General features: G+C 47.4%; 3 protein-coding genes across 9 annotated transcripts in view; 2 read left to right on the forward strand and 1 right to left on the reverse strand.

The window, feature by feature from the left end:
• Positions 1–23,298, forward strand: part of tacc2 (transforming, acidic coiled-coil containing protein 2) — a 42,906-nt gene extending 19,608 nt beyond the window's left edge. For 3 of the 7 annotated variants that reach the window (XM_070841645.1, XM_070841646.1, XM_070841640.1), the window contains 17 exons: positions 1,078–1,374; positions 11,105–11,211; positions 11,653–13,036; positions 14,492–14,549; positions 14,627–14,834; positions 15,128–15,177; positions 15,281–15,390; positions 15,596–15,749; positions 16,124–16,270; positions 16,606–16,698; positions 19,020–19,160; positions 19,257–19,333; positions 20,206–20,249; positions 21,503–21,663; positions 21,769–21,875; positions 22,084–22,204; positions 22,305–23,298. In XM_070841645.1, the coding sequence (XP_070697746.1) occupies positions 1,078–1,374; positions 11,105–11,211; positions 11,653–13,036; positions 14,492–14,549; positions 14,627–14,834; positions 15,128–15,177; positions 15,281–15,390; positions 15,596–15,749; positions 16,124–16,270; positions 16,606–16,698; positions 19,020–19,160; positions 19,257–19,333; positions 20,206–20,249; positions 21,503–21,663; positions 21,769–21,875; positions 22,084–22,204; positions 22,305–22,370 (3,325 nt within the window). In that variant the 3' untranslated portion in view covers positions 22,371–23,298. The remainder of the gene's footprint in view (positions 1–1,077; positions 1,375–11,104; positions 11,212–11,652; positions 13,037–14,491; positions 14,550–14,626; positions 14,835–15,127; positions 15,178–15,280; positions 15,391–15,595; positions 15,750–16,123; positions 16,271–16,605; positions 16,699–19,019; positions 19,161–19,256; positions 19,334–20,205; positions 20,250–21,502; positions 21,664–21,768; positions 21,876–22,083; positions 22,205–22,304) is intronic. The other 4 variants (XM_070841641.1, XM_070841642.1, XM_070841643.1 and 1 more) reach the window with 4 other exon arrangements.
• Positions 1–27,976, reverse strand: part of mgme1 (mitochondrial genome maintenance exonuclease 1) — a 278,413-nt gene that overhangs the window by 118,026 nt on the left and 132,411 nt on the right. The window lies entirely within an intron of this gene.
• Positions 26,299–27,739, forward strand: ly6pge (lymphocyte antigen 6 family member pge). The gene is made up of 3 exons (XM_070841556.1): positions 26,299–26,380; positions 26,912–27,028; positions 27,546–27,739. Exons 1-3 carry the CDS (start codon positions 26,299–26,301, stop codon positions 27,737–27,739), a joined length of 393 nt encoding a protein of 130 aa, XP_070697657.1.

The following is a 27,976-nucleotide window of genomic DNA, read 5'->3' on the forward strand; positions in this document are numbered from 1 at the left end:
CGGGTCAGCTGACGTTATCTCCGTTACTGAACCAGTAAACACACTTTCTGGGTTATTATCTCTCCTCTGTTAGCCTGATTTACTTTTCTGTCTGCTGCAAAGCTGTTTTTGTCCATCTTTGGAGGCAGCAGTGAGTCTTATGACAGTTTGCTCAGACTATGCTGTGACTTGGTTGTTTCTATTTCCAGGCTGCATGTGCCAAGTTGGCCACAGACGCTGACACATGTATAGCGTTGGCCTGCTGTTGTAGGTCACTGATTGAGGATTTGTAATGAGAGGAATGGGACTAAATAAAAATTCATATGTGGAATTGTAGGATTTTTCCACTTCACACAACCATCCAGCACCAATTAGAAAGTTCTGCACGTTAATAACGATGATAGAAACCAGACCAGTGTTACATGTAAACTGTAACTTGCTACGCCCTTAAGAAAAACCCACGCCCTCATTAAATGTTATTAAGTTCTGACTTCACTGGAGAGAGCGATGGCGAATACCAGCTCAGGTTCGGTCTGAAATGAGGTGGAAGGGACGTTTGGAAAGTGCAGCTCAGCAGACTTGATGCTTCGTTGCTGCAAATGTGCTTTAGTTGATGGAGGTATTGTGAAGCTCCACTCAGCAGAAGAGGCTTCAGGGTATTTTTAGAGCTAAAACAGGAGGCATGCCCCAAGTGGCGAACAGCTGCATGGGCGTCCATCGCCATTGCCTGTCAGATTAGAGAGCCTACCACTCCTGATAAGACGGGGCTGGAGCAGGGCCAAATCCACTCCACCAGGTGGCCGGCGATGACGGAGCCAGACACCCTCAGACCGCAGGGCAGGGTGGGTGGGCAGGAGAAACATGGGCCGTCATGCAAGGACAGTTTCAGCTCCATGTGATTTATATGACAAAGCTCTGTTAGGATGGTCGGAGTGAGTTACTGGGTTTAGGTGCCGGCACAGAGCCGAGCGCTGCCTCTGCTTGGAGGTAAGTTTCTGTCGTGGTTCTTTTGGAGTGTGTCCTCAGGGGTTTTTAAATCTCCGTACTTGGCCTTCTTGTTTCAGTCTGTTGATGTTTTGTGTCCCCCCCCCCCTGCAGGCCCTCCCTCGCTGAGCCGGCACAGAGGGGTGACCGTGCCCCTGCCTCTCCCCCACTTCCTAACTCTGAGTACCACTTCCCGCCTGCCCTCCCTCCTCATCTCCACGACGCCACCGAGTTCCCCACTCCTCCTCCCACACCCCCGGAGAGGCACACACCTGAAGCTCTACCGACCCCGCCTGCATCCTCCCACTTTCCTCCTCCTCCCCCTCCAGCTCCTGCACCCCCTCCTGTACCTTCTGCCTCCCAGGGTGAGGACCACCGCCCTGCTCCTGCACCCTGCCACCCCCCTTTAAGGTATGAACATGAACTCTGCCTGTAATGAGCTCATCTCACCTGAACTCCATCATGAAGCATGAAGTTATTTGTTGTGCTAAAAACAGAATGTGTGTCAGTCGTCCTTCGTGTCTCTGCTCTGCTTCGTCTGTTCGTCCTTATAGTGGATCTGTCCCTCACGTTAGTCCCTTTATCCCGCTTGACGAAAAGTAGCCACGTCCTTTATCCTCTCAACCCCAGTTCAGGTCAAATTACAGCCTTAAATCGACGTCTGGCGCTTTGATTACCTCGTGGACGTTGACTCTGGCTTGCTGTTTATTTGTAGGTATCTTAACCATCACAGGATGAAGCAGAGCAGTTACCACCTCCTGCCCCATCATGACCACTTGATGCTTCATGGTTGATGTGCAGCACCCTACGGTGGCACTAACACAAAGATTTTCATTCATAACACTGATGCTGATCACATTTAGGAGCTCCTCATTATTTTGCTATGAGCCACTGATAATACTTACCGTTCCTCTGCAGCCCTTCCTGGCTTTGCAATTTCTTTTCCAGACTTGACTTTATAGGAGGGAATGACTCAGCCACTTTCCCAGTGCAGCGTATCTGACAGCCAGCAGAGGGCGGCTGCCCCCCTCACAGCCCAGCGCTGCCTGTCTGCTCTCTGCTGTCTGACTGCTGCAGGTTTATGGAGGTAACACAGGGAGAGACAGCTTCTCATTATGTGTCAGTGAAAGAACAGACTCTGCAGTGTTTTCTGTGTAGAATTATACATATTTACATATGACTTGATCCTATTTATATTCTATTTATCTACTACTATTTATCCCTAAACGCCCCCCCTTGTTTAGACCAGCCTTTTGAGGAGGCTTGGCTGGTTTGGTGTTGTTTTATTATTTATGACACCTGAGAGGACCGTTAGATAGCCGTGAAGAGGAGCGCAGCACCACAGTAACATGGACTGGAGTCTGGAGGGGTGTCGTAGATTGTCCTGTCTGCCTGCAGACACACAGAGTTACAGCTGTGTCATAGATTATACATCTAATCTAGTGCATTAGTTTGAGAAAGAGGGTCATATGCAATGCAAAGAACTCTACAACATACAGTTTCTACTGGTATCAAAGCGACTCCCTTGGAGCTGCTGGACATTTATTCTAACGCTCGCCTGCACAAGGCTTCTGTCACCATGTCAAGATGTTAGTCATCCAAAAACAAACATGTTTTAGGTGCTTTTTCCTGAATGATTCATTGAGAATATGATCCCATGAAAAAAACACAGGGCAGGCCTCCTTGTTTAAATAAATCTGTCAGTGACTTTCATACACATGCTCTCTGTGCTGATGGCAGTGAGGAGTGTCTCCTCCAGATTTCCCTGAAAACCTCACGACCAATCAGCTCATCCCCTCCTTAGTTAACAGAACACTCTGCTTCTGGTGTTTGAGGCTGTGTTAGAGAAAAGCACTGCCTTTTACTGCCTGCTATATTTCAACAGCTGACCCTCACCTGTGTTTGTTCTCCACATTATCTTCTGCAACCACGACATGTCTGTGTTTGAGATAACGGTCTGATCTGATCTGAGCCCTCCTTTCACTGGATCGGTTTATTTGTTGTTTCCTATTGAAGTTCCCTGATTACTCTGCTGATTGCTTTTGTCATTTACTTTGATGATACAAAGAGTTGAAGGAAATGCAGCGTAAGATGAAGTGTGTGTGTGTGTGTGTGTGTGTGTGTGTGTGTGTGTGTGGGGGAGCCTCAGGAAACTGATCCCACTAGTGCTTGTTGATGGGAGCAACGCAGCCTTTACTTGGCACATGAGAATCAAAGCTCCAGGCTCTTATATCCAGCCTCTGTTCACTGGAGTCAGTGGCCCACTTTGTCATAACCAGTGATATTTGACTAAAACCATTGCAAATTAAATCTAACATCATCAACAAGCTGCTAAACGTGACCCCCCTCATCAGTCACACTTATCATATTTAATTCTGTCTTAAGGTACACTGAGGTTATATTTTATTCTACTGTCATGCTCTTAAGTAAAAAACCAACCTTTCCACTAAGCTTCAACCCACGAAACCACACATTGTTCTGCACTATCACGCCTCCTTAAGAGCATGCACGGCTATTCAAGCCCTCTTGCAGGCTGCACTTATACACATGTATAGTGACCCTGATTCTTCTTGAGTGCCGCAATGAATCTTTCAGAAAAAACTGCCACAGCCATATCTTCCGCTGCCTGAGTTTGTTGAATTTTTTATTTCTTCACTTTCTTCAGTTGGAGTCTTAAAGTGGTAACAACAGAGAGGATGTTTTTGTCAGCAGTATAGAATAGAGCTTGTACTTCACATAGATGCTTTGCTGCCCTATATACATCTCTGATCTGGCGTGAGGGTCTGGATCGCAGTGGCAATCAATATTTTCGCTGCAGCAGGGGTCTGTGTTGGGAGCGGGTCGCATTTTTACTTGTCCCCTCGGGCCGTTAAACATCGACCAGCATCGGAGATCAGAATCACATCGATATTCTTTGTGAACATCAGTTAATGGACTTCATGTTTACATGCAAACACTCCCTTTTTCAAATGTGGTTGGACACCAACACCTGGTTTTGTGTCTTTTTAGTCCACAAACGCAGAGATGCGACACCTGAAACCTGCACACAGTAAGTCTGTGCTGTAGGCTAGAGGTGCCATTGTAGTGAGGCCTCATTTCCTCACTTTCCCATGAGCGTACAATAGATTTATTCTTCTCATATTTCCAACGGCCCTCTTTCCCATTGCTCCTTGACAATCAATGGGACATTTTCAGAATCTGCTCCTGCTCTTATTTCCATCCCACAGGACACATTTCTGTGTGTCAGTCACACACAGATGTCCAAAAGAAAAGAGAAAGTGGAAGACACGACGAGACAGAATATCATTATTACTCTTACAGGCTTTGATGCAATTCAAGGTTTGATGAGAGTGCCAGTAAATGAGATCACCAACCCTCTCTGCTGCCCCGGCATCCAGCACAGGGAATTCATTTAATAATGTAGACGCTCACATGTCAGGAAGCATATGTCCTTTCCTCTGGAGTAAAATAACCTCTGGATTACGCTTCTATAATTCAACATTTATCAGTATTTCTTGTTTGCCGTTTTATTGGATGCTGCAAAAGGTCTTATAACATTATTTTACAGGGGAGATGTTTGTCTGTTTTTTGCGTCTCATAATGTTTTGATTTATTAATGTGTGCTGGGACAGAGTAAGTAGTGGAGTAGTAAAATGAAAGGGAATTGAATAGGGTCAGAGCTGAATAATACACACACTCTAGTTTCTTAGAGTCTATTGTTTACCTCAGGCATCACTCTGGTTGGCTCCGCCGAGTGCTGGAAGCTTCCATTGTGTGAAAAGGAGGCACAAAAATGACATTTTCACCAAGCAAATCACAGGGTGAGAGAAGGGGATCCTGGCAGAGCGCAGAGGTACGATTACTGTGGGAGAGAGGAAGAAGGAGACGGACAGAGTAGAAGAGAAAGCGCCTGATAATCAGGTTGGATTGGGGGGGTCTGCTATTGTTTGGCTCCCCTGCATAGTCGCCGTAGCGGACCAGAAAAAGCTGCTTGTCTTTTTAAAGGCACAGGAGGCTGGAGTCAGGGGAGAGAGTGGAGGAGAGAGGGGGGAGGAGGCAGAGAGAGCAGCAACACAGCTCAGCGATATCAGCAGCCAAACAGAGAGGAAGCACCTCAGACACTCATGCAAGACGGCAAGAAGGCAGGATTGTTGTTTGACCCCGTTTGTCTTGGATTATTCTCCTCTTGGCGTTTTGCTCGGGGAGATTTCATCCCTGCTGGTGTTGCATCATTTTACCGCCAGATGAGGAGCAGGAATATTCCCAGCCTGTAGAGCAGCAGACGCTCAGGGATGCAGTGCATAAAGTGAGGAGCCCTTACTCATCCAGTGCTCTGCTCCTGATGCCAGCAGGACCGGCTCATCCTCTGCACTGCAGCACAGCCTCCTCAGCCGCTGCTCGCCTCCTCTGACACAGGCTGCCGGCGTCCTCTTCAGGGATCAGAGCAGGAGGAGAAGGTGTTTTGTGTGGGGGCAGGTGGATGTGGAGGGTGGCTGGAGAGCAGGAGCAGGCAGGGGGGGCTGGGGGGGCAGAGCTAGCTGAGGATGGGAGCCAACGAGTCCATGGAGCAAGGACAGACCCCCTGTCCCTCCCAGGAACACATGTGAGTTTGACCTAACCTGCTTTACCGTTCAGTGTTGTGTCTGGAAATGTTCAGAGGTGCGAAGAAGTGAAATAAAAAATCAGGAAAAAGCAGAAAAATCACATCATTTATAAGCTGCTGGTCTGAAGCAGCTCTAACTGCTTCTGCTTTTAACCCAACATGATGATGTGTGATTTGTTAAGCAGTGTTCAGTCACCTGGGAGTGATATTATGGGGATGTTTGTCATTTGTCTTTGCAGATGAAACCTGACAAACATCTCTGTGAGACACTGTGTTCTGCTGTGTTTTCGCTCGTGCTGTGCTTCCATGCACTCTGCCATAAAACCTGTGAAATCCAGTGCAACCAACTGAACACGTCATCAGTGTTGTTGGCTTTTGTGATGTAAATAAGGAGGAGATGATGGGAGCACGTGCACAGACACATGTGCCTCCGTGTGCCTCGACGACAGTACAGTACGTATGGTTGGAACCAGTGGTGCTCGACGGGAGCCTGTGGGAACCAGAAGTAGGCAACGAGTGCAGTAGGTGCTGCTGGGGGGCCGGTGGGGTGATGTTTTGTTCTGTGTGAAGGAGGACGCAACTGCCGCGCTGGGAGCTGGAGCTGGTGACGGTGTTGAAATGGAGCACGCTGTGTGGGGGTGGGAGAAGTTAAGTCAGGAACATCAGTGGCTGAGAGCCGGAGAGGGAGAGAGACGAAGCAAGAGTGCTCCACTTTGCTGGGTTTTATTTATATCTCAGACACACTGCTGGACCAGGGGAGGGACAGAGGAGAGGGATGGAGTGACTGCTTGTGTGCACGTACCATCTGAAATGTAGAAATAAATGATTTATAGCATAATACAGCCACTTTTTTCTCCCAAAGCTCTTCTAAATGCAGATCACAGAGGAGTGAATACTTTTCTGAAAAGCACAGGCTGTTCCTGCAGGATCTTTGAGTCACTGGCTGTTTTCCTACAGGTGTTCAGAACAAGAGCGCTGCCATCCCAAACATTACTAATAAGGCTTTTACTGAGTTCCCTCCCTGGGTTGTGTAACACTGTCAGAAGCACTTACAGTTTATAAAGTGTTCACACATGGGAGCACTGCAGGGCTCCAGTCTGGAAGTGTTAAGTGTTCAGTAATGGACTAAATTATGTCGATGCTCAAGGGAATTTTTTATTTCTTTTCATTTTCATTTGATTGTGAAATCTGAAAAGAGAGTCCAGCCTGTTGTTGTGGCTGTATTCATGGGGGTGGGGATGCTCTTTCCTTCCCTGCAGTAATCTGAATGAACCCAGCATCTGATCTCATCACCAAAATGGAGAGGTACATTAACCCCCTCCTCACCGGCTCTCTGACTCACAGACCTGGCCTGTTGTTGTTTAATGTGCCATCTGCTTGCAGTCAGGGTCTCAGATTAGGCTAGATGAGGTATTACGCACGGAGATTATCTCGGTCTGACACTCTTTTTTCCCCCAGTGGCGTCTTTGTTTTGAGACTGAGTGGATTTCTTGGACAAAGGAACACTTCAGACTTCAGAGGGGAGGTGTTTGCTGACTGAAGCTCACATCAGTCGGGATGAACATCTGCTGTTAGAGACAAATGCTCCTGTTTATGTGACCTGCAGGAGGTGCAGAGTGATTCTCCGTTTCCTGAGGCTGAGAACTCATTTGTGCTCCTTTTCCATTACAAAGCCTCTAGAAGTTTGTCGCTGCTCCCCTCATCACATCTGTGCAGGGACTGGGGGGGGGCTCTTGTAAGATGAGGATCGGTTGTTGTGGTGATTCACAGGGTGTTCAGTGCTTCTGACACAATACGATCCAGCCGCTCAGTCACCAGGGGGATAACAGCACAGGAGCTCCCTCTGTTGGTCTCCTCATCTCTACCTGTAAGGAGGCACCGTAGGCTGCAAAACACTGTCTGACTCTGAGGCCCAAAACAGCAGATCAAAAACCAAGCTGCATATCAGCTGAGAGGGGAGGGAGCATTACCTGAGGAGACTGTAATAAAGGGAGGGTGAATTGTTGAGATGGAGCAGGAGGTGAGGGATAGGGGGGGAATTTAAAGGTAAAGGAGGATGAGGTGTGTCGTGTCCAGGCAGGGAGGGTTTGGACGTGTTTGACAGCCGAGAGACGATGGAGGGAGAAAGCAGCAGCAAATCTATCGAGGCTGATCTTACAGCTGCTTGGAGACCAGCATCCTGCCTCCATTCATCCCTCCTTCTTTTTCTTTTTCCATCCAATCACAGCTGCCTCCTTATCACTCTTTCATGGTGGCAAAGAACAGATAATATCTCAGAGCTTCTTGGTTTTTTGTGTCTCTATGGGACAGACAGGTGGTGTTGGGTTTATGTGTCGGTGTTGCCCAGTTTTCCCGTCCTCCCCCGGGGGGCTGCTGATGGCTCCCCCCCTCTGGAGCTATGAAAGCTGTTTAGACGGGCTGAGTTGGATTCGGAAGCAGAGACACGTCTGGCTGTGTGAAGAGCAGCGTCTCCCCGCCTCACGCTGCAGAGCTCCTGTCTCCAGGCCGTCGTCTCTGCTATTAACAGCTGCTCTCTTTGTCTCTGCTCGCCCCCGTACCCGACTTCTCACCCGCACACTGCTTCTTCTCTTTCTATGTGTTATCCCCAGCTATTTAATAGAAGAGCTGCTGCAGATAACATTTACATTAACAGACAACACATTCCTAGAGTGACTTTTATTCACCTCATTAATTGGTTTAATTACAGCTCTCCTCTCAGGGTAAGATGTCATATCTGTTGGATTCAGGCATCTGGGAGGATTAAACAAAAAAAAACAATGCCAGTGCTCATTTAAACCAGTTCATTGGCTCTGGGCAGAATGATGTCGATGCATTATGATGATGTGAACTCTGCTCGCCTCATAAATCTGCAGTTTATTAATCTTTAATCTGCATCATATAAAATACTTCGCTGGACCTCAGGCAGGCCTCAGCTGTGTCTGTGTGTGCTGGACTGTGTGCATCCAGCCACTCTGTTGTTCCACCATAACGGAGCATATGGTGGGAATAACCTCCAGTTGCCATGGCAACACAGTGTTTGCAGTCACATGAAAAATGTCCTCTGCAGGGAGATAATCGGAGCGCTGAAACGAGCCCTAATTACCTCATTGTTTCCATCCTCTCTCAGATGTTATGCACTAATTTTAATGCTAAACATAAAAAACAGAATCTCCAGGGAGCCAAATGTCTTCTTGGTCTGCAGAGATGAATTTGTCAAGTGTTTTTATTTCCATACATTCAACTTCCTGTGGTGCTTATTCTGTCTGTGCACGATGGCTCCAAGTGTCCTTGGAGCTCAGTGCCTGTCTGACCATCTGATCCTGGTTCCCAGTCACTGATCCAGATGGATCTGCAGGCAGACCCGTCTGATCCTGCTGCGACACACCAGGCCCTCACAGAGATTACAGCTCTGGCTCCTCTCTTGGCCGTGTGCCGTGTGGCTTTGAATCACACCACCCTAACAGTAAAGGAGGTGTATTAAAGGAAGTATCAAACTAAATATATCAAATTATAATAAACACTCGTCATTCTAGACCCTGTTGGGGCTTAAACATGCTGTCCAATGTTTTTGAGGAGCTTAGAGGAACCTCCGTCTCTGCTGCCATGTGGCCTTGGGGACGGTGGACATCCTGACCAAGACGGCAGCCATGAATTACCAGCCTTCTCTATAAACACTGATATCTCAGCTCTGAGCTGTTGTTGCATCGGCTGGACGATGTGTCAGTCCCCCCCCCCGCGCTACAGACTTTTATTTGATCCATGTTGACAAGCGTCTGTGACAAAGGACCCCCACAGGATGCTGGATGGCTTCAGCATTGCCTCGAGGTGAATCCCCATGGTTTAGCTAGATCAATACGGTGTCTTGGAAGTGTCATTTAGCAAGGGGGGGGGGGGTCCTGATCCCTATCCTGTCTATGCTCTTTTTGTCTATTAAAGGGGGGGGGGGGGTCCTGATCCCTATCCTGTCCATGCTCTTTGTGTCTATTAAAGGGGGGGGGGGGCGCCCACAGTAATAGTTCTCATTTCTCACAGTGCTCACGGTAAAAGACTCATTTCATCATGTTGTCTGAGGATGTGTTGGAGGAACCTTCTTCTTCTTCACCTCCACACAATGAGACCTTTTCCAGCATCAGTGGCGATCAGATGATATATTTCTTCAGGTTCAATGTGTCATGATACTGACCTGGGTTTGTAGAGCGATTTTTGGTGGTAGAAAAGGACACTATGGTAGAGATGAGGGGACAGGGAATATAAATCAGAAGTATTGGTGATATAAGTATAACCACCTTTATCAGGACAGTTTCAGCTGGTGGGAAGTACACAGCCTTTTCTTCTGTGTGGATACAGCAGAGTGGTTGAGGAGCAGAGAGAGGTAGAGGGAGGGAGAAAAGTCGAGAGAGGAAGGCTGAGAGAGAGGGGGGAGATAGAGAGAGAGCCAGAAAACACAGTATGCAGGCGGTGGGGGTCTGCAGCCGGTCTCATTTAGATTGGGAGCCATAATTTCCTACTGGGGAGGAGAGGAGACGGACTGATATGGCTACAGATCACAAAGAGGAGCAATGAAAGGACTGAGATTGTAGATTGGAAACAAAGAGAGTTTGATCTCAGAATATAGAGGAACAGAGAGAAGGCAGGTTGGATCTGGTGGTCATCATCTGAGGAAGAGGCAGTGGGCGTCTACCTGTGTGTCAGGCAGCAGCATCCTGCAGCGGAGGGGTGCAGCCCGCCGCCAGCCATGGCTGTGAGTGCGTGGCAGGCTCTGTCTCCACTGCAGTGGGCTCGCTGGGGCTGGGACACACTGCTGGGAGGGGCAGCGGACGGGGACAGCCCCGGCTCAGATCCGGCTCTGGGGCTCCTACGGAGTCTCTCCTGGGGCTCACGGCAGGACAACCTGATCAGGGCTGCCGGAGAGCCGGTCAGACAGAGGTGAGACAGGACGACAGGCGGGGGCCAGATAATAACGTAGCATGGAGCTGTGTAGCCGGGCTGCCTGTGAGCTTGGTGTGTGTGTGTGTGGTGCTGAGGAGGACCAATCAATAGTGCTTCTCCTTGGGATGATTTCATCTATTTAGTAGATCTTTAAAGGTGGTCTGTGTGTGTGTGTGTGTGTGTGTGTGTGTGTGTGTGTGTGTGTGTGTGTGTTGCAGGTGTCTCAGACGTATCATTACCACCTCAGTGCAGATTCAGTATTTTCATTTGCAGCCATGAAAGACTACAAGACATGAAGCACATGTTAGCCTGGGCTATTTTTAAACACACACACACACACACACACACACACTACAGGGAATAAGCCTTCATGAAACACACAGCAAAGTGCTGCACTACACCATGTATTGCCCTGAAAATGATAGCAGAGCTGTTTATTGTGGAAATAAATGTGTCCTTTGTGATGTGCTGTGTGAGGATGAGGAGCTCACCCTCACATGACGTCAGTGTCCGAGATCCCGATGCAGCCGCTAGAGGCGTTTCAGCTGAAGTGATAAGAGTCTGACTCACAGTAGCTTCGACTTAATGTGCCCTTACCTTTTGTTATAGGAGCTCAGACTCTGATGGAGCATTTGAGACCCCTGAATCCACAACTCCAGTGAAGGCCGTTTCTCCTGCTGAGCCCCAAATCCAGCTACAACCGTCCGATAAAACAGGTAAGAGAAATATTCCCTGATGTGTTACTACAGCGTGATGTTCTGTTTCAGAGAAATGAAGTCTTTTTGCTCCATCTAGTGGAGTAAAGCAGTCGCTCTCATGTGGCTGTGTTTGCTGAGACAAGCATCTCTACTGCACAACACTGAGGCTTTGGGGATATCTAGGAAGCGCTTACCAATCACTTCCATCTCTCTCTCTCTGCTGTGGTCATTTTTCATGGCTTTCAACTGAGAGACTCCTATTGAATTATTTATAGCACGTTCATCTCTGTAATTGAAATGTGTGTGAGGCCAGCTGCTGCTTTTATCTTCATGTAGGCTTACACCTGCATCTCACACACACCAGCTAAAGCATATGATAATCCTAATTTAATTTCACTTAATCTTTTTAGCTGCTGAATAAAACCTTTTCACGTTATGCCTCTCTGTCTTTTACAACAGAGGACGTCTCAATCAGTGATCCTGCCTTGACGTCAGCTGGCTTACCGTCCCGTTCCTCCTCTTTTGCTTTTGATGAGAACAAGCCCATTGCAGCCAGCGGCACGTACAAGATCGAGGAGTTTGTCCCAGATTTAACAAGTCACACTCTGACCCGTTCGCTCAGCCTCCAGGGAGGAGAACTAGACAACGCTGCTCTGTTAGACGGATCAACAGCAGGAGGTTTTCGTCCACATTCTGAATCCTTCAGCGTAGGGACTGAGAGCGCCCCGGGAACTCTCCACAGGCCCAGGAAAGTCCGTCCGGGGTCTGTGAAGAAGAAGCCGCTTCTCAGACAGAACTCCAACCCAGAGAGTCCGAGGCCGGCCTCATCCAGCAGCACCCCAGAGATCAAGAAGAGGGCAAAGCCTCGGACCGTCAGCCCTCTCCAGGCTCAGGAGGAAGCTGAGGGAGGATCCGCCACCCCGAGTCCCGGAGGAACCCTCCGGAGAACCAGGAAGAGCCGTGTGGAGACGCCTCCTCCTCTGCCAGAGGAGGCCAATCATACCAGCCAAGAGGAGAGCCTCCTCACCCCTTCCCTCCCCCTGTGCCAGGAAGAAACCCCTCTCCCTGCTAGTCCAGCGGCCCACGACGAGTCCCCCATCCCCCCCAGTACTTCCTACAAATGGGATCCAGATCATTTTGAGAACATCGACCCTTTCAAAACTGGAGGTAGTAAAATTGCCAATTCCCCTGTTCTGGCTCGTAAAGGTCCTGTTTGCCCTCCAGAGAGTCCCTCTGTCTCTGCTGTGGAGCCCTGTCCTTCAGCTCCTCTTGAAGCGCCAGTCACCAACCCTGAGGAGCAACCCATCATCCCCAAGCGCCAGCCCGTGAGGCTGGAGTTTGACTACTCGGAGGAGAGCGGTGAGGCATCACACCAGGCCTCTCCCCCGCCCAAGAAAGTGGGCAAGAAGCCCGGAGCCAAGATGCCTCTGAGGAAACCAAAGCTGGGGCTGAAGAAAGCCCCTCCAGCGCCGACCGAGCAGCTGGACAACGATCCTCCAGCAACACACAACGGCAACGAGGATGACATCCCTCTTCAAACGTCCTCTTACAACTTTGAACCTGACAAGTGGGATGATCCCAACTTTAACCCGTTTTCTTCCAAGAAAAGTATCACCAACTCTCCCAAACTGTCCAGGCCGTCTTACGGCTTTGACCCCAATGGCTTCGATGACTCCATCGACCCTTTCAGATCCTCCGTTAAGATGGCCAACTCCCCTCCTAAGGCCTCCGCCTCCTTTGAACTGTCATCCAATGACTATGACAATGAAAATGACAACATCGGGGAACTGGAGGACCAAAATCAGAACAAACCTGCCAAGAAGAAGAAAACTCCCATCAAATCGTAAGTTACCGCAGGATCCCACATCTATGCTGCCTACATGTGTAGGACTGCCTGCGTCTCTGTTTATAGGCTCGTCTGTGTTTGTACGTGGTCTATTATGCCAGTGTCGTCTGTCTGTCTCTCTGTCACCTGTGTCTGTGTATTCTCATATGTCACAGGAAGTCCAGGGCTGTGTCTTCTCTATGTTGTCTGTTGTAAGTACAGGGACAAGAAAACCTTCCACCCTTTTTGACCTCCTAACTCCACACGGCTCCTTTTTTAAAGCAGCATGTTGGCCTCTCGTTAACAGAAACATCACGATCCCTTGTATCAACCTAATCTGCCCATTTTAACTGTGTGTAACGTGCACTACAACCCCATCCATGAAAGAGCTATTTGAATCAAAACACTAATTATTGTTGCCGTTATCTCACTAATTTATAACATAAATGTAAAACTTAAAAAGAACATTTGAGCATAACTGTGAAACGTTACTTCACATATTTAAATGTGACTAATGCAGCGATCCAGTCATCACAGCTGGTTTATATATAATGTAAAAGGCTCCAGACCTTCTACAGATGAACAGCGCTCAATCCGGTGCTGTTGAATGACTTAGAAGATTAGCAGAATCTGTTTAAAAGGTTTTAACAACAAACTTAATGACACATCTGCATGTGTTTAGTTTTTCTATCAAGACTCAACAGTGAAACACATTCTGTTATTTGGGAGAATGTTATTTTTCTTCCTGCTGAAGCTGGTAAAAGGTTTTTCTCCATGATAGTTCTGTGTTTACTGATGAGGTGTGTGACCAGGAGGTGCTGGTGCTCCCCCTGGTGTTCATCATACCATAATAACTCTACTGGTTAATATTCAGTATAGAGTGACTTCCTCCGTTATTGTCTCATTAATGTTCTTTCCTGATTAATTCAGTGAAGAATTATAACAATATAATGATGAGCCCAAAAATGTCCTGTTGTTTTACAGGCTCAGGCCTCAGAAACGTGTTTGACATTAAATTTAGAGAATAAAAAAGAACCACAAACCTCTAATCTATAAATTAACAAATGTAAAAACCCACTGACAGCTGATATATATAATGTTTACATCAATGTCCGAACTAACTACCACATTACCAAATCCATTCCTGTCTGGGATCTGTGTTATCTAAACTAAACCATTCATTCATTCATTCACCACATCTCTTCACTAACTGTTCACATTCAAACCCTTTCACAAACACTTCACTGTTTCATTCCAGCCACACGTAGACTCCAGTAAGAACACTGAGACTCACGGTAACGCTGCTCTTTGCAAATGATGTTTTCATTTTATGCAAAAGCTGATGTTCCCGACCAGTTTCACATTTTAATATTAGTGTGTGACACACGGTGTCAGGCGGTGAATGTTGGATCTAACGCTGACGCCGCTCACTGACTCTGGGTCTTGATGACTGATTGTTTTGCTTTTCCTCAGTAACACTTTCAGAGTGAAGAGGTCGCCAAAGAAGTCCCCTCTGTCGGACCCATCCCAGGTTTGTAGCTAAATTTCACTTCCTGTCCGTCTCCTCTTCCCTGTGACTCCGTGGATGACGCCTCCTTTGTGTCACAGGATCTGAGTCCCGCGGACGAGCCGTCCTCCCTCCACCCGCAGGACGACCACGCCACAGACGAGGAGAAGCTGGCCTCCTCCACCGGGCACAAGTGGGCGGCGCTGCACGACATGGATGCAGATTTAGGCTCTGACCAGCAAGACCTCCCTCAGCCGTGCGACCTCACCTCCTTCGTCAACGAGAACAGTCTTCCTCACCAGGCTCCAGGTGAGGCTGAGCTGTCTCTCTGCAGCGTGCCACACACAGGAAATCCAAAGCGTGGAAACTTTACTCTTCGTCCATCCAGCAGCGGCATTGATTTTTGTTGTGGCAGTGAAATAACCGTGCCGGCCCAGTTCTCCACTGACCTCTGACCTCTTCCCAGAGGCTGTGCGGCTCAACCCATCTGGGTCAGAGATGAAATAATGAGCAGCCTCCGATCCCGTCAGTCCACAGCTCACCACCAGCTGAAATATCTCTGCGCTCTGTCTCTAAACCTCTGCTTTGTGTTTCCATGACAGCACAAGACTATGAAATCGAGTACATGGAGAAGCTCGGCTGCTCTTCGCCTGTGAGTATTTGAAGTGATTCTACAGAATTTATCAGACTTCTGTATTAACAGCGTTTACGTGTTGGATTAGGTTTCAGACTTTGTTGTGCTGACTGTCTTGCAGCCTCTGTCTGTGAAGAAGCCGTCTTTGTATCTGAAGTTGGACTCAGTTTCGGACAACTTAACCAAGAATACGTGCGGACGTGGATCTGAGCCGAGCTCCCCCTGCACAGGGTACAACAGTCTATCCCTGCTGCTGCTCCACTGTGACAGTCCTCTTACTGCTGTCACCTCATACTCTGATCACATGACGCATAGAGATCAGCTGATGTTCATTAACATGCTCATCCATCATATACAGCACATTACAGGCCATGTCTCTCTGTCTCCCCCTCTGTCTCTCTCTCTCTCTCTCTGCACTCTGTCTCTCTCTGTGCAGGAGTTTCGAGGAGATGGAGGCCCAGATAACAGCAGGTATGAAGACACCTGTGCTGAGCTCCCGTCCTGGACCCGAGGGCTCCGCTGGGGACAAGGGCAGGAAGAGAGAGAGCGAGGCGCTCAGCCGGACGCAGAGCACAGAGAGAGACGAGCAGGTGAGCTAAATACCTTTAGTTGAGCCGGTTCTGACATTTGCTGTCATTTCTGTGTCTTGTCACCATCATGTGAAGAAAATCTGTCAGTTTTGATTTTGTAACATTTACACCACGTCATTGTTTAGGGGGAGAGGGGAGTGAGGGGAGAGAGGGGAGAGAGCCGCACTGCTTTATCGTGGGCTCGGCCATCAGTCATAGTGATTCTCATTAGAGCCGTGTCACTGATAACACACAGCCAGGCCTCACTAGACTCCCAGCTTGAACTCGGTGACTCAGCTCCCAATGCTGCCACTCAAACACTCAGCGCTTGCTTTGCCATGCTGACCCCTGCCCTCCTCCCTGCCCTCTGCCCACGCCTCCCGGTGCCCCCGTAGCCCCCGAGCCTGGGCCCCACGGAGGCCCCCGCTCCGGCCCCGGCCATGCCCCTGTTAGACAGGCTGTCTGAGTGTGACGACCCCCTGCAGTACCTGGAGCCCGACCTGGCCGAGACCAACCCCACCGCGTTCGCCCAAAAACTACAGGTGTGTTGACAGACCACGCGTGACCCCTCTTAAACCTTCCAGGCCTCGTCTCTGGTCCATCTGTGTCCCTGCTCTGTGATTTCTGTGTTTTTGTTTCTATCCACTGGGTCTCATTCATCCTGCCTTTTCATTGTCCTGTTCTGTCCCCCCTCCTACCTGAGTTGCAGTTTCATAGCTTACTGTGTGAAATAGAGTCAAATGTAGACAGCAGCAAGTGTGTGAGCTCAACTCAAGTGTCTATATGTTTTCCCTTTGCTCTCTCATCCTTGGGCCGCAACACCCCCCCCCACCCTCAAATCCTTCAATCCCCCTCCTTCACCATGTGTGCGGCCCAGGAGGAGCTGGTGCTTGCTGCCCTGAGGATAGAGGCGCTACAGGTAGCCAAAAACATCTCTCAGTGCCCCTCCCTCTCCACTGTAACCCCCCAGGTACTGCGCTGAGTCCTGCACCTGCTGTACGCAAGTGCTTGTGTGTGTGAGAGCGAGTGATTACTGGAAAAACCAGGGGTGTGTGTGTGTGTGTGTGCATGCATGAGTGTGTCTCAGCCTGCCCCCCCCCCCCGTAAACACACCATTCTGAGTGTGACTGTAAACTCATGGCCTTATCAACATGGCGGCTGCACCTCTACATCCGCAGACCTCTTCGGTCCCAACATCTGAACCTCTAACATGGCTTAATGCACCCTGACTAGCAGTGAGCTCCTCCAGGGTGACCCCCCCCCCGGAACAGAGTCCCTTTATGATGCATGTTGGGCAACATGCATGTTGCCTGTTCATGAGAGGCTGACATGAGCATGAATGTGACTGGGAATGTCTCACTCTAGACTTAATATAAATAGATTTGCCTCTTCCAGATGTAACTGCTGACGCTTTGCTATCATCACCTCAAATCCCAGTCACATTCTTGTTTTGTGATTTGGTCCCTTCCCCCCCACTAACAACACTAACAGGCCGCTGCATCAGGTAGGTGCCAGTACTCCGTTTGGTTGGAATTTCAGGAGTTTGCTTGTCTGGAAACACGTCTAGATAAAAGACCAGTGCTTGATGAAGTGGAGAATCTGCATTTTATGGTCAGTGGAAAAGCCCCCGTCAGAGTGGGAGCAGGGCGGGTGACTCCCAGCCCTCTTTCCCTCCCATGTCTCATGCTGTTGTTCCACACACTTTACAGTCTCGACTCAAGAAACCCAACACTCGCCGGTGGAATATCAACGGTTCACCCTTACTCAAAGTAAGAGTAGCCCCCCCCCCCCTGTGATGTGTCCTCGTCTTAATCCAACTAGAGTCCAAATCTGGTCATGAACACATTTTTCATTGCTTTTGGCTCAGTGCACCAGACAGGTAAAGAGTGAAGGAATCACACACAGTACTCAGTTTAAGTGCAGCAAGTGATGCAGCCGTGATTCCCACGCCTGGTTCTGGAGCACAGAGCCAAAACAGTTGTCCAGATACCTCCAGACTGTGCCGAACACTCTAACTCCTGTAGAGCCACATTACCAGAAGTCTGAGAGTCCTGCCAACCTTAGCTGGAACTTCTTTCTTTTGTCTCTCTTGTAGTCTACTGCTCACTTGTGTCTGTGTTTGATGTAGTGTTGGTTCTGTGGCTTCAGCTCCTGTCCTCCGTTTGCCCCTTTAAGTCGTTTTTAATGTAATTTTTTCCCTCCTGCGAGCGACGCTGAATGTGTGCAGGTTGCTTGACATGTGATCCATTATGATCTCGTAATGGAGCTTTTTGTAAGAGGCTGAAATACCAACCAGACAAAGTGGTAAACTGCAGCAAGCATACACACAGTGGGGCCACACGTTCATGCAGCATAGCACATATTACATTTTATGGTACTGACATTTTATGGGGATTTATGGGGGACGGAGTTAGTGTGAGCCGTACCACAGCAGAAGAGGCCCACGGTTACCTAAACACGACCAGTCTTTACCTAGAATGGAATCACTGCTCCCACCAGACCAAACACTTCACTCTCTTTTAGTGGATCTCAGCCTGCTTGTCCCCTGTGAGCCCCCACGGCTCCTCAAATCCTCCCGTAATCTGGCGCTCCCACGGATGGATAAATCCCTTTCAGACCAGGGAACCTAATTGGCACAAAAAGAGGATTGATTTTGCATCTTGATTTGATATTTTGTGTGACGAGCTGCTGTTGGTGGAGTATCATCACATGTTGGTGGAGCACATGCACACGTGTCTCTCAGTACACCTCAACACTACGTCACAAGTCCAACTCTTCCTAACGAATGTTCAGATCACGTCATAGTGTTATCAGGTAAGGCCAGTTTCTAATGTTATAATTCGCCTTAACATGAGACTAACATCGATCCCCAATGCTGCCCAGTCCCCTCCCCTACCCCCCCCCTCCTGTATATGATGCAGTCCTCTCTGTTTCGATGCTGCCCTCCTCCCTTTGTGCTTTGCCTGGACCCAATCACATTCAAGCTGCTGCGCTGAGCAGGTGATGGTGCCGCTCAGCTGGGGGCAGCATCAGTCAAATCACTTGGCTAATACTGTGGCAATGAAGACTGTTTCATCCAGTCATTAGCAGCTGACCAAGTCTTCAGGAGCATCACCGGCCTGCCTCATTTACATCCTGACTTTGCTGTGTGGTACATTTTGATCTAGTTTGATGCTGCCTTGCGATTTGGTTCAGGAGTCCTGTTGAGACTGTGCGTGTGGGCCCGAGCGTGGCTCAGTGTGGTTTGTAATGTTTCCTTTCATCCCCCTTCTCTCCTTTGGCTCCTGGAAGCAGCACAGAGACGTGTCATCTCCCGTAGAGAGCACCGTGTCCAAGAGCTCGCTGTACGCCAGGACCACCGGCTACATCGAGGGGGAGAGTCCCCACCTGCCCAGAGAGCTGGACCACTCGCTGGGGATAGCACGAGAGGAGGTGCCCCAAAGATGCTTCTCTTCATCCTGGAAGCCATAAATTCTGCTTGTACTTGAATACAACATGCACGCTGAACGACTTTGTCTGCCTCCTCAGATTGTGACAAAGGAGAAAGAAGTGCTGGAGTGGCAGAGGAAGTATGAGGACAGCCGGCAGGAAGTGGTGGAGATGAGGTAGGAAGTATCACTTAGCATCATGACACAGCCTCTGTTAGATGGTACTGTGTCATGATGCTAAGTGTCTTGTTTTCAGACTCCACCCATTATCACCATTTAACCTGTCAATCGGTTTATCTCGCTTAAACTGCCAAACAAAGCCGTGGTTAACTGCAGAGCGGAGAGCCAGTTAAAGAAGTCCATCTGAGTCCAGACCAGTTTGAGTGTTAGTGGAGGAGAATAGAGGGATACGTGTGGATGATAAGATATGTGTTTTAGCGTTAAAAAGCTAGATATGCATGAGAAAACGTGTGAGAGGATTTAAGCTGCTGTCATTTGGATTATACACCGTCAACTGACCTCCAGCAGCTGCAAGCCGGTATCAACTGCACGTCTTCAGACGATCAATCTGTGGCTGGCAAATGGTTGCTCTGGGCTTTGGGGAACTGGGGTTCAAGGAGACGGAGATGTGCAGCACTGAAACCTTGTTGTATGTCAGCAGGTGGTGGGTGTGGGTCCAGCTGGCCACAGATCAGTTAGTGTGGATAAGACAGGGCTTACTTCATTTGACTGATTGGGCTCCGGATAAGGAGGGGCTAAGAGGCTAAAGGGGAGGCACGGCTAATCAATCCTCTTACCTCTGGCAACCTGCTTTTTCCAAAACAAGACTGCCTATTGGGCCCTGCTGGTCCAGCAGATAGATACAGTAGATAGATATAATATCATAGTTATAAAGAAAAGCACTAGTTGACTAATACAAACCCAAATCCAGTTTTTATTGAAACAAAAGCTTTATTCTCATGCCTAAAATAAGATTGTTGTAGAGACGTGTTTACTGATCATACTGATGTAACTCCGTCCATATGCTGATGATCTTCCTCGTTTCACAGGAGAATTGTTGCTGAGTACGAGAAGACGATTGCACAGATGATAGGTGAGTCAGTTGTTAGGTTACTGGACCTTCTGTCTTTTCACATCTGGATTTTATTTTCTGCCACTTCCTTTTTGCTGCACCTGTTTATTTGCAGACTTATCAAAGTATCCTGTGTTCGCTCTCCATCGCCACTGATTTCAGAGAGTGAAGAAGTGTTTTATCCTCCCACATTAGCTAGCTTTGCTGCGTGCTAACCTTCACTCTGATCAATATGAACTGAATCCTGATGTCTTTGGACCTGCTCACCTTTGCCCACTCGCCTCCGGCTTTTCTGGACTCATTTAACTCTGCAGCAGGTTCACTCTTTGCATTTCTCCTCTTCTCACGTGTCATTTTCTTCGCCACCTCTGGACATTCCTAAGAATTTGATTTACGCTGCAAATCTAATTTCATTTCTTACTCTCATTAAAGCACCGTCACAGAAAAGGAACAATTTGCTTCTGTCTAACACTCGGCTCTATCACTTGTCTTGCCCTCCCAGCTTGACTTAACACAGTCCCCTCTTTTCTGTTCTGCTCCCATCTTTGCCCCTCACTGTTTGATAACCCTGACAGGCATGCCAGGTGAGTAATGCAGAATTGTCCTTCACTTGTTTGTTTCAGCTCGCATCGCTCCATCAGTCTGTCGGGGAGGGGGGCCGATGTGCTCGCCTCCTTCATCTCATTCAGTGACATTTGTCCGTTGTGTTGCATTTCATCCTGTATGTTTGAGACACTGTGTTGTGTTTTAATGGGTAAAAAAAATAATCTCCTGTGCCCTTTCTGTAATCCCTCAGCTGCTGATATTAAGTACAACATTACACAAATGTAATCCAAACTTTTAGATACATATAAATGTTGGAAACCTTTACATGCACATCTGCACCTGGCTTCTGTGCTTAAATGGTTGTGAAAGTCCTTCATGCAGAGTCAGTGAGCAAAGCAGGTTGATCATCTAAGCTTGTGACAGGACAGGAAAGGTAAAGCTGGAAAGGGGCTGAAATACTGCGTGAGCTTTGGCATTTAACTCTGAAGCAAACCGGCTCAGGCTCTAAGGTTTATTGGCCTCTTTGGTTTCCCCATTGTTCAGTGTTTTGTTTGCATGCTATATGGCATAGATTTAAACGCTGTTAAATCATTCTAACCCACAAATCCATTTTGGTATATTGTCAAAAATGAAGTGTTTGTTTGTGCCCGTGTGTGTTGCTGTAAACGGCACTCGTGCCAGCAGACTCTTCACTACATAGATGGTGTGTTTGTGTGTGTGTCCATCAGAGGATGACCAGAAAGAGAAGTCTCTCTCTCACCACACCATCCAGCAGCTGATCATGGAGAAGGACCAGGCCCTGGCCGACCTCAACTCCGTGGAAAAGTCTCTGGCCGACCTCTTCCGACGCTACGAGAAGATGAAAGATGTGCTGGAGGGCTTCCGCAAGGTGACTGAATCACTCTCACCACACACAACAGTGTTTAACCTTAACCCTTCTCAGCCTTGTACAACCTTTATCACAAGTCATTAAAATGTTTCTCGCTCCGCTCAGAATGAAGAAGTTCTGAAGAAATGTGCTCAGGAGTATCTGTCCAGGGTACGAAAGGAGGAGCAGCGCTACCAGGCCCTGAAGATTCACGCAGAGGAGAAACTAGACAAGTGAGTCTATGAACACCACAGTAAGAAGCGAAGAGTGCACATTAGCTCAACAATATGACGGATGGATCTGGGTGGAGCTTAGTGTAATCAGCTGTTCCCACTGATTATTATTTTCCACCTATCTGACATTTTTAAAGATGAATTCTTCAGCTTGTGGTTGAACCTTCATAAGACAAGTCATATGTGACTTGATTCTCTTTGTTTGCAGGGCCAACTCAGAGATCGCTCAGGTGCGGGCCAAGTCCAAGCAGGAGCAGGCTGCCTACCAGGCCAGTGTGAGGAAGGAGCAGATGAAGGTGGACTCTCTGGAGCGCACTTTGGAGCAAAAGGTCGGTTGGTATTCCTCACTAACGGAGTCCTGGCATGTAAAGAGTGAATATATATATATATAAAGGGCATAAACTGTAATTTATTGTGACTGTTTCACAGAACAAAGAGATCGAGGAGTTGACGAAGATCTGTGATGAGCTGATCGCCAAGATGGGGAAGAGTTAGCAAGCACAGCACACCAGGGCCAAATCTCTCAGAGGAGAGGAGTGGTTGTAGGAGAACAACATGGAAAAAGGAGCAGTGCAGAAATATCTGACCACTCCTCCCAGGACTGATGGACATCTACGGCCAAACTGGTCTCGGGGTTGAGTTCATACTGACTTTGTGTATACAGGATCCACAGGAGCGGCTTCCTCTTAATCACTCTGTACATTTTTGATGTGTCCGTGTATCGTACCGTATCAGGGGTCTGGTTTAAAGTTTTAGAAAATATATCATATCACTAATGAGTGTGTCTGCGCGTGCGAGTGTGTGTGTGTGATGACGAGAAAGTGAGAGCGTCGCTTGTGGGTTAAATTATCTTTAATAACGTTGCCATGACAGCCACTGAGGGAGAAGACTGTTTACCCACTCCTGCTGTTGTTTCCTCGTGATGACGGAGAGAGACGGACTTTGAAAAAGAGGAACGGAGATTTAGACTCATCCATTAAAATGTCGATGCACCACTAATAGAACACAAACTATCACAATAACTTACTGCATGTGAAAGAAGAAGAAGAAGAACTTGTCATGTTAATGTTTGTATATACTGTACTGTGGGAAAGTCCAATAATGAAAAAGACTCATCTGCATTTTTGATAGTTATTCTTCATCATCATCATCCTCAGCCCGCTTCCCTCATGTAACCTTGTAGATATTTGTCATACTTGTCATAGCTCTCTCGATGAAATTGTGGAACTATTTTTTTGGATTTTATTTTGATATAAAGCAAACAAACCGTGACTGTATTCAGTTGTGACCAGGAGTAATTTAATTTTGGATGGATATGTCCTCGTCCTGCTATGGTCGTCGTGTCACACTGAGGAATAACTTCTCTGCACAGCTACTGTACAGCATCTGCTTACAAAGTGCAATAAAAGATGGCAATACAGCACTCTGGGCTCACTGTGGTCCTTAAAGACAACAGGAAACAGCATCTGGTGCATTATAGATGTTTGTTTCAGGAGTTAGAGAAGTGATAGAGAAGAGATAGGGTATATTCAGATGTTAATTAGAAATTAATATTTGGTCAAATATACATATTTATCCACATATTTCTGCTTATGAGGTTGATCTTTAGATTATTTTAGCACAGTCGAGGACTGGACTGGTTAGAAAGCAGGCAGAGAGGTTGAAATGATCACTGAACATAACGAAATCACACTTTCTCACAGCAGCAGCAGGGTGAATGCAGATCATCAACATCAGCACTTCAGCGATCACAAAAAACAGCTGACATATTTTACTCTTTTCATAATAGACAGTGTTGGTTCTCTCATTTGTTGCCTTAGTTGTACCAGTTAAAGTTCAGAGATCAGTTTGGTGGTGATGTAAGACAGGACCAGGTGGAGACGGGGACAAGGTGGAGAGGCGGCTGACTCAGGATGGGTGTGGCTGGACTGCAGAAGCCTTTAATGTGAAAGAATTAATCTGTTCCAGTTGTCTCCTTCCAGGCTGAACACACGGTGAACGCAGGGCTGAGGGCCCCAGCGGAGGGCCTGGTCAGTGCAGGAGGGGATATTCGCTCATCTGATCGACCAGATTAAGCTCAGGGGGCTTTAGGAGCAAACAACCTGCTTTTCATTGTGTGATACGGACGGCTGAGGACCACAAGCACCATGGGAGCTGCCCAGTACTGTCTGCTGCTCCTGGCTTCTCTGCTTCTGCTGGCAGCCAACAGTAAGGACGGGGTTTTTATCTTCTATAACCTTCCTTTAGACCACTTTAGATCTCTGCTCCACTCAGTGTCCACCTGTCATCTGGACTCGGTTTGTGTCTCCCCTCTGGAGATGCTGTTGTTTAAGTACCCCTCCACTCTCAAAAGTCCAAGAGTAGTTTGTATTTGTTGTTTTTCTGTATGTCAGTCGTTCCCTGTTGAGTGAATAACTGTCTGAAAATAGCTTTGCCTTCAGACATCAGACAGGAGATTCTGGGCAGCGCTACAGTTATCTTTACTCTTCAGAGGGTGCCTTGGATGGTTTAGAACTCTAATAAGACACAGACCTTAAAATGAAGCTTTATTTTATGTCAGGTTTGCTAATTGCTCCTAATTTCTCAGGGATTCTCCTGAGTTTTGCCTCCCTGTAGTCTGTCATCCTCCTCTGTAACTAGCATGCAATCCCAGCAGCTTATCTCTTAATAAGCCTGGAGGCTAATGCTCATAACATGTGTGTGGAGGGGCTGTGCTCCGGGGACAGACTGGGGTCAACTACAAACAGCAGGGGGCATTTGTCATGTCACCATATAGGGGGGGCACAAAGGAAGCAAAGGAATGAGACTAACTGCTCAGATTCATACAAGAAATGTTGTTTTACTGTTGTTGTTCACTGAGCTTTTATCAGTGATGTATTTCTCTGTCTAATTTAGTCCAGTTGCTGATTTGATGAGAACATTTCACAGGATTTCATGGAAGTTTTTTTGTTTCTGCAACTTTTCTGTCCTGCAGCCAAAATAACTGAGCGATGAAAGACAAGTCTGCCGTTGAAGAAAGCTCTATTAGCCAAGACAAGAGAAGTGCTGCTTCAAAAATGTTTTAAGCTTCCAGTGATTCCTATAAGTCCAGTTCTGTTTGATCCTCTTAGGAAGCAGCATTAAAGGCAGTTCTGAAGGGCCATTTTAGAATCGAGGAGACGGATGAAGATTTTCCAAAAGAAGTGTTAAAGTGATATTTCAAAGGTCAGCTGGTTCTGGAATAACTGCTGCTTCCTCTGGAGAGCTTTAAAAATAGTGTTTTATGTGCTGAAGTGGGATCCTGAAGCTTTAGCTGAAGGTTACAAAAGACTCGTTTTTAAATCTGAGGGCACTTTTATTCTTTAGACAGATAATTAGTGGGCTCTCTGCACGTTACCCTCACTGTGCCCGCGGAGCAGCGTCACCCTGATGTGAATGTGCTGTGCCTGTGTGCACATGCTCATCAAATCCATAGAGACTGCGTTCAAAACACAGATGAAGCCCTTGTAGACGCTGTGTGATCTTAAGTAACAACGGACAGGAATCTGTGATAAGATGGCTGGAGTACTAAACAATGTGACGCAGTCTGCTAAATATGGGTGTTTACTGGATGAACATGTGAGCAGTAACATTAACATTAAACAGTACATCTGATTTTGTCTTTACCATCTCTGAGATATTTGACGTGGGATCCTACATGAACATAATAACCAGGCAACAACATCAGGTCAGTCTAAGAATAACATAGTGTAAGGCTGCCATTTAAAAACCACAGCAGCTGCTGTATTCCTCTGTAAATGTGCTGCTGTAGCATCAGGGCTGCTTTCATAATGTTTCTATACGGCTTCCCCACTGTTAACCCCTTCACACGTAATGGTCACTTCAGTGGAAAGCTATTCAAAAGCCGTTTTCTAGTACATGCGTGGGTTTCGACTGAATTTACACAGTCAGCCATCACAGTGGACTGATCCCACACCACAGGCTGTGTCTACTGTGTCCCACACTCACCCACCCACTGGTCAGTCTTTGCAAGCGCAGCACAAGTTCCTTCAAACCAAGATGGCTGACGGAGGGGCAGGAACAGTGAGCAGGTCAGGATTATAGGAGGGGACCCTCACAGGTGAATAGAGTTTGGTAACATGAACACAGATGTTAAAACTTCCAAGTTTTTATTTTATGCTGGGAGGAAACTATGATTAATCATCTGTCCACTAAACTGGACATCACATGTCTCAGGTCTGTTTCAGCTGTCAGTTCAAACTATTTAATCTGCAGTCACTTTTTTGGCTGTAAATCAGTTTGTTTATGTCACTTGAATGATATTATGTGCAGATTAGTTTCATCATGTCAGTAACAACTGGTGTCTTTGTGTGGAGGTTAAGTGCTGCACAGAGACAGTCTGACAGGCTAATGGAGAAAAAACCATGTGAGACAAGTGGCAGTGATGAAAAATGGCTGCCAGAAAAGGAGGATTATCAGTAACAGCAGTGACGGCGGAGCCGAGGATGAGACAGAGCTCATGGACAGTAAATCAGCAGAAATGTCTGCGAAACCAAAGACAGCCGCTTCGATGAAGACGTGTTTAGGAGGGTGGAAAGTAAACGTTTCCTTCCACAGCCCCTCCTCTCTGAAGGAGAATATTTACAGATCCACAGACAGATTGTTTCTGTTGTTTCTGCTGAAAATGTTAAAAACATTTCACCAGGCAGCAGAAGGGAGTCAGAGAGAGGAGCTGGATGATGAAGGGATGGAAAGAGAGACCAGTATGAAATAATGTTAAAATATGTGAACTTATTAGTTTAACGGCATTAAAATACGTATTATTTTCTAATTTTCACATAATATATCATTTTATTCAGTACATATTTCTTCAGCTGAAGAAGTGAACATATCCTAAAAAGGCCTAAAAACACTTGCTGTCATGATTAATTCTGAATATTACATCAGCTAATTACATAATTTAATAAAAGGTTGAAAATCACAATACTTCTGTGACGCTCCTCTAAGCCACAACTATGCTTTTAACAAGCCATGATGTTCCTGTGTGTGTCCTCCAGGTGAGGCTCTGCAGTGTTACACCTGTATGGGCTCCAATAACGACGACTGCAATCGACAAGGATCCAAATCTTGTCCCAGCTACTCTGACGCCTGTGCTGTGGTGGTGGGCCATGACAGTGAGTCCAACAGTGACAGTGGAGTAGCCTTCCTTTTACCAGTCTGTGTGTGTGTGTGTGTGTGTGTGTGTGTGTGTTTAATGGAGGGCAGGCTGCTGTCTGGAGACACATCTCAGTCAGCAGGGGGTCTGAGGCTTTTAAGGGAATGAAGAGCTTTGCTATTCTTACTCCATCAATATCCTTAATTAGGACACCACGTGTTCACGGCACAGAGACGATTCCTCCTCACGAAATTAATTTAACTCAGTTTACTAATTTAAACCTGCACAAGGCGAGAGTTTTACATGAAATGCACCTTGTTAATTATCAAAAAGTGGGGCAATAAGCCAGAGCCAGACAGCATCCTGTCTGTAATGACACATTATTGATTGTCCTGTTTCTCCCAAATGAAATCAGGTGTCAGTGTGAGACAAAGTGAATAAATCAGCAGGAACAAGTTTAATCAAAGTTATACAGGTTTGCTGCTGAACTTCCTTCTGTGTCTGTCTGTCTGTCTGTCTGTCTGTCTGTCTGTCAGGTGGGGTGATGAAGTCGTGCTCCTACAAGTCTTTCTGCAGCCAGGCGAACAGCCAGGGCTACAGAGCACCCGGTGTCAAAGTTCACTGCTGCTACAGCGATGACTGCAATGTGAGGAGCTTCGCCTCCCCGCTGCCTGGACTCAACTTCCTGCTGCTGCTTCTGCCTCTGCTGCTCCGCTGCGTTTTCAAGTAGACAAGCTGCAACAAATATCCATCTGGAGCACAAACACAAACTGCTGTTGTTCTCATTTACTCCAAAAATGCCAAATAGCACTGCCTAATCTGACACCACACGCTGTCCCCACCGTACTACCACTCTGCTTCACTATGACTTACCTTAATTACCGGGATCTGGAGTTACTGTGCACAGAAGAGCTTGAGGTGCTAGGTGTGTGTGACTGTGTGGATTATACGCACCATGTTGAATTGA

Source organism: Pempheris klunzingeri, chromosome 12 (assembly GCF_042242105.1).
Source record: "Pempheris klunzingeri isolate RE-2024b chromosome 12, fPemKlu1.hap1, whole genome shotgun sequence".
Taxonomy (NCBI): domain Eukaryota; kingdom Metazoa; phylum Chordata; class Actinopteri; order Acropomatiformes; family Pempheridae; genus Pempheris; species Pempheris klunzingeri.

Bases quoted from the DNA above. Each gene is read 5' to 3' on its own strand.
- ly6pge (XM_070841556.1), top strand. From the start codon at position 26,299: ATGAAAAATGGCTGCCAGAAAAGGAGGATTATCAGTAACAGCAGTGAC. The intron at 26,381-26,911 runs GTAAATCAGCAG...TGTGTCCTCCAG, and splicing joins TGAGACAGAGCTCATGGACA to GTGAGGCTCTGCAGTGTTAC. The intron at 27,029-27,545 runs GTGAGTCCAACA...TCTGTCTGTCAG, and splicing joins TGTGGTGGTGGGCCATGACA to GTGGGGTGATGAAGTCGTGC.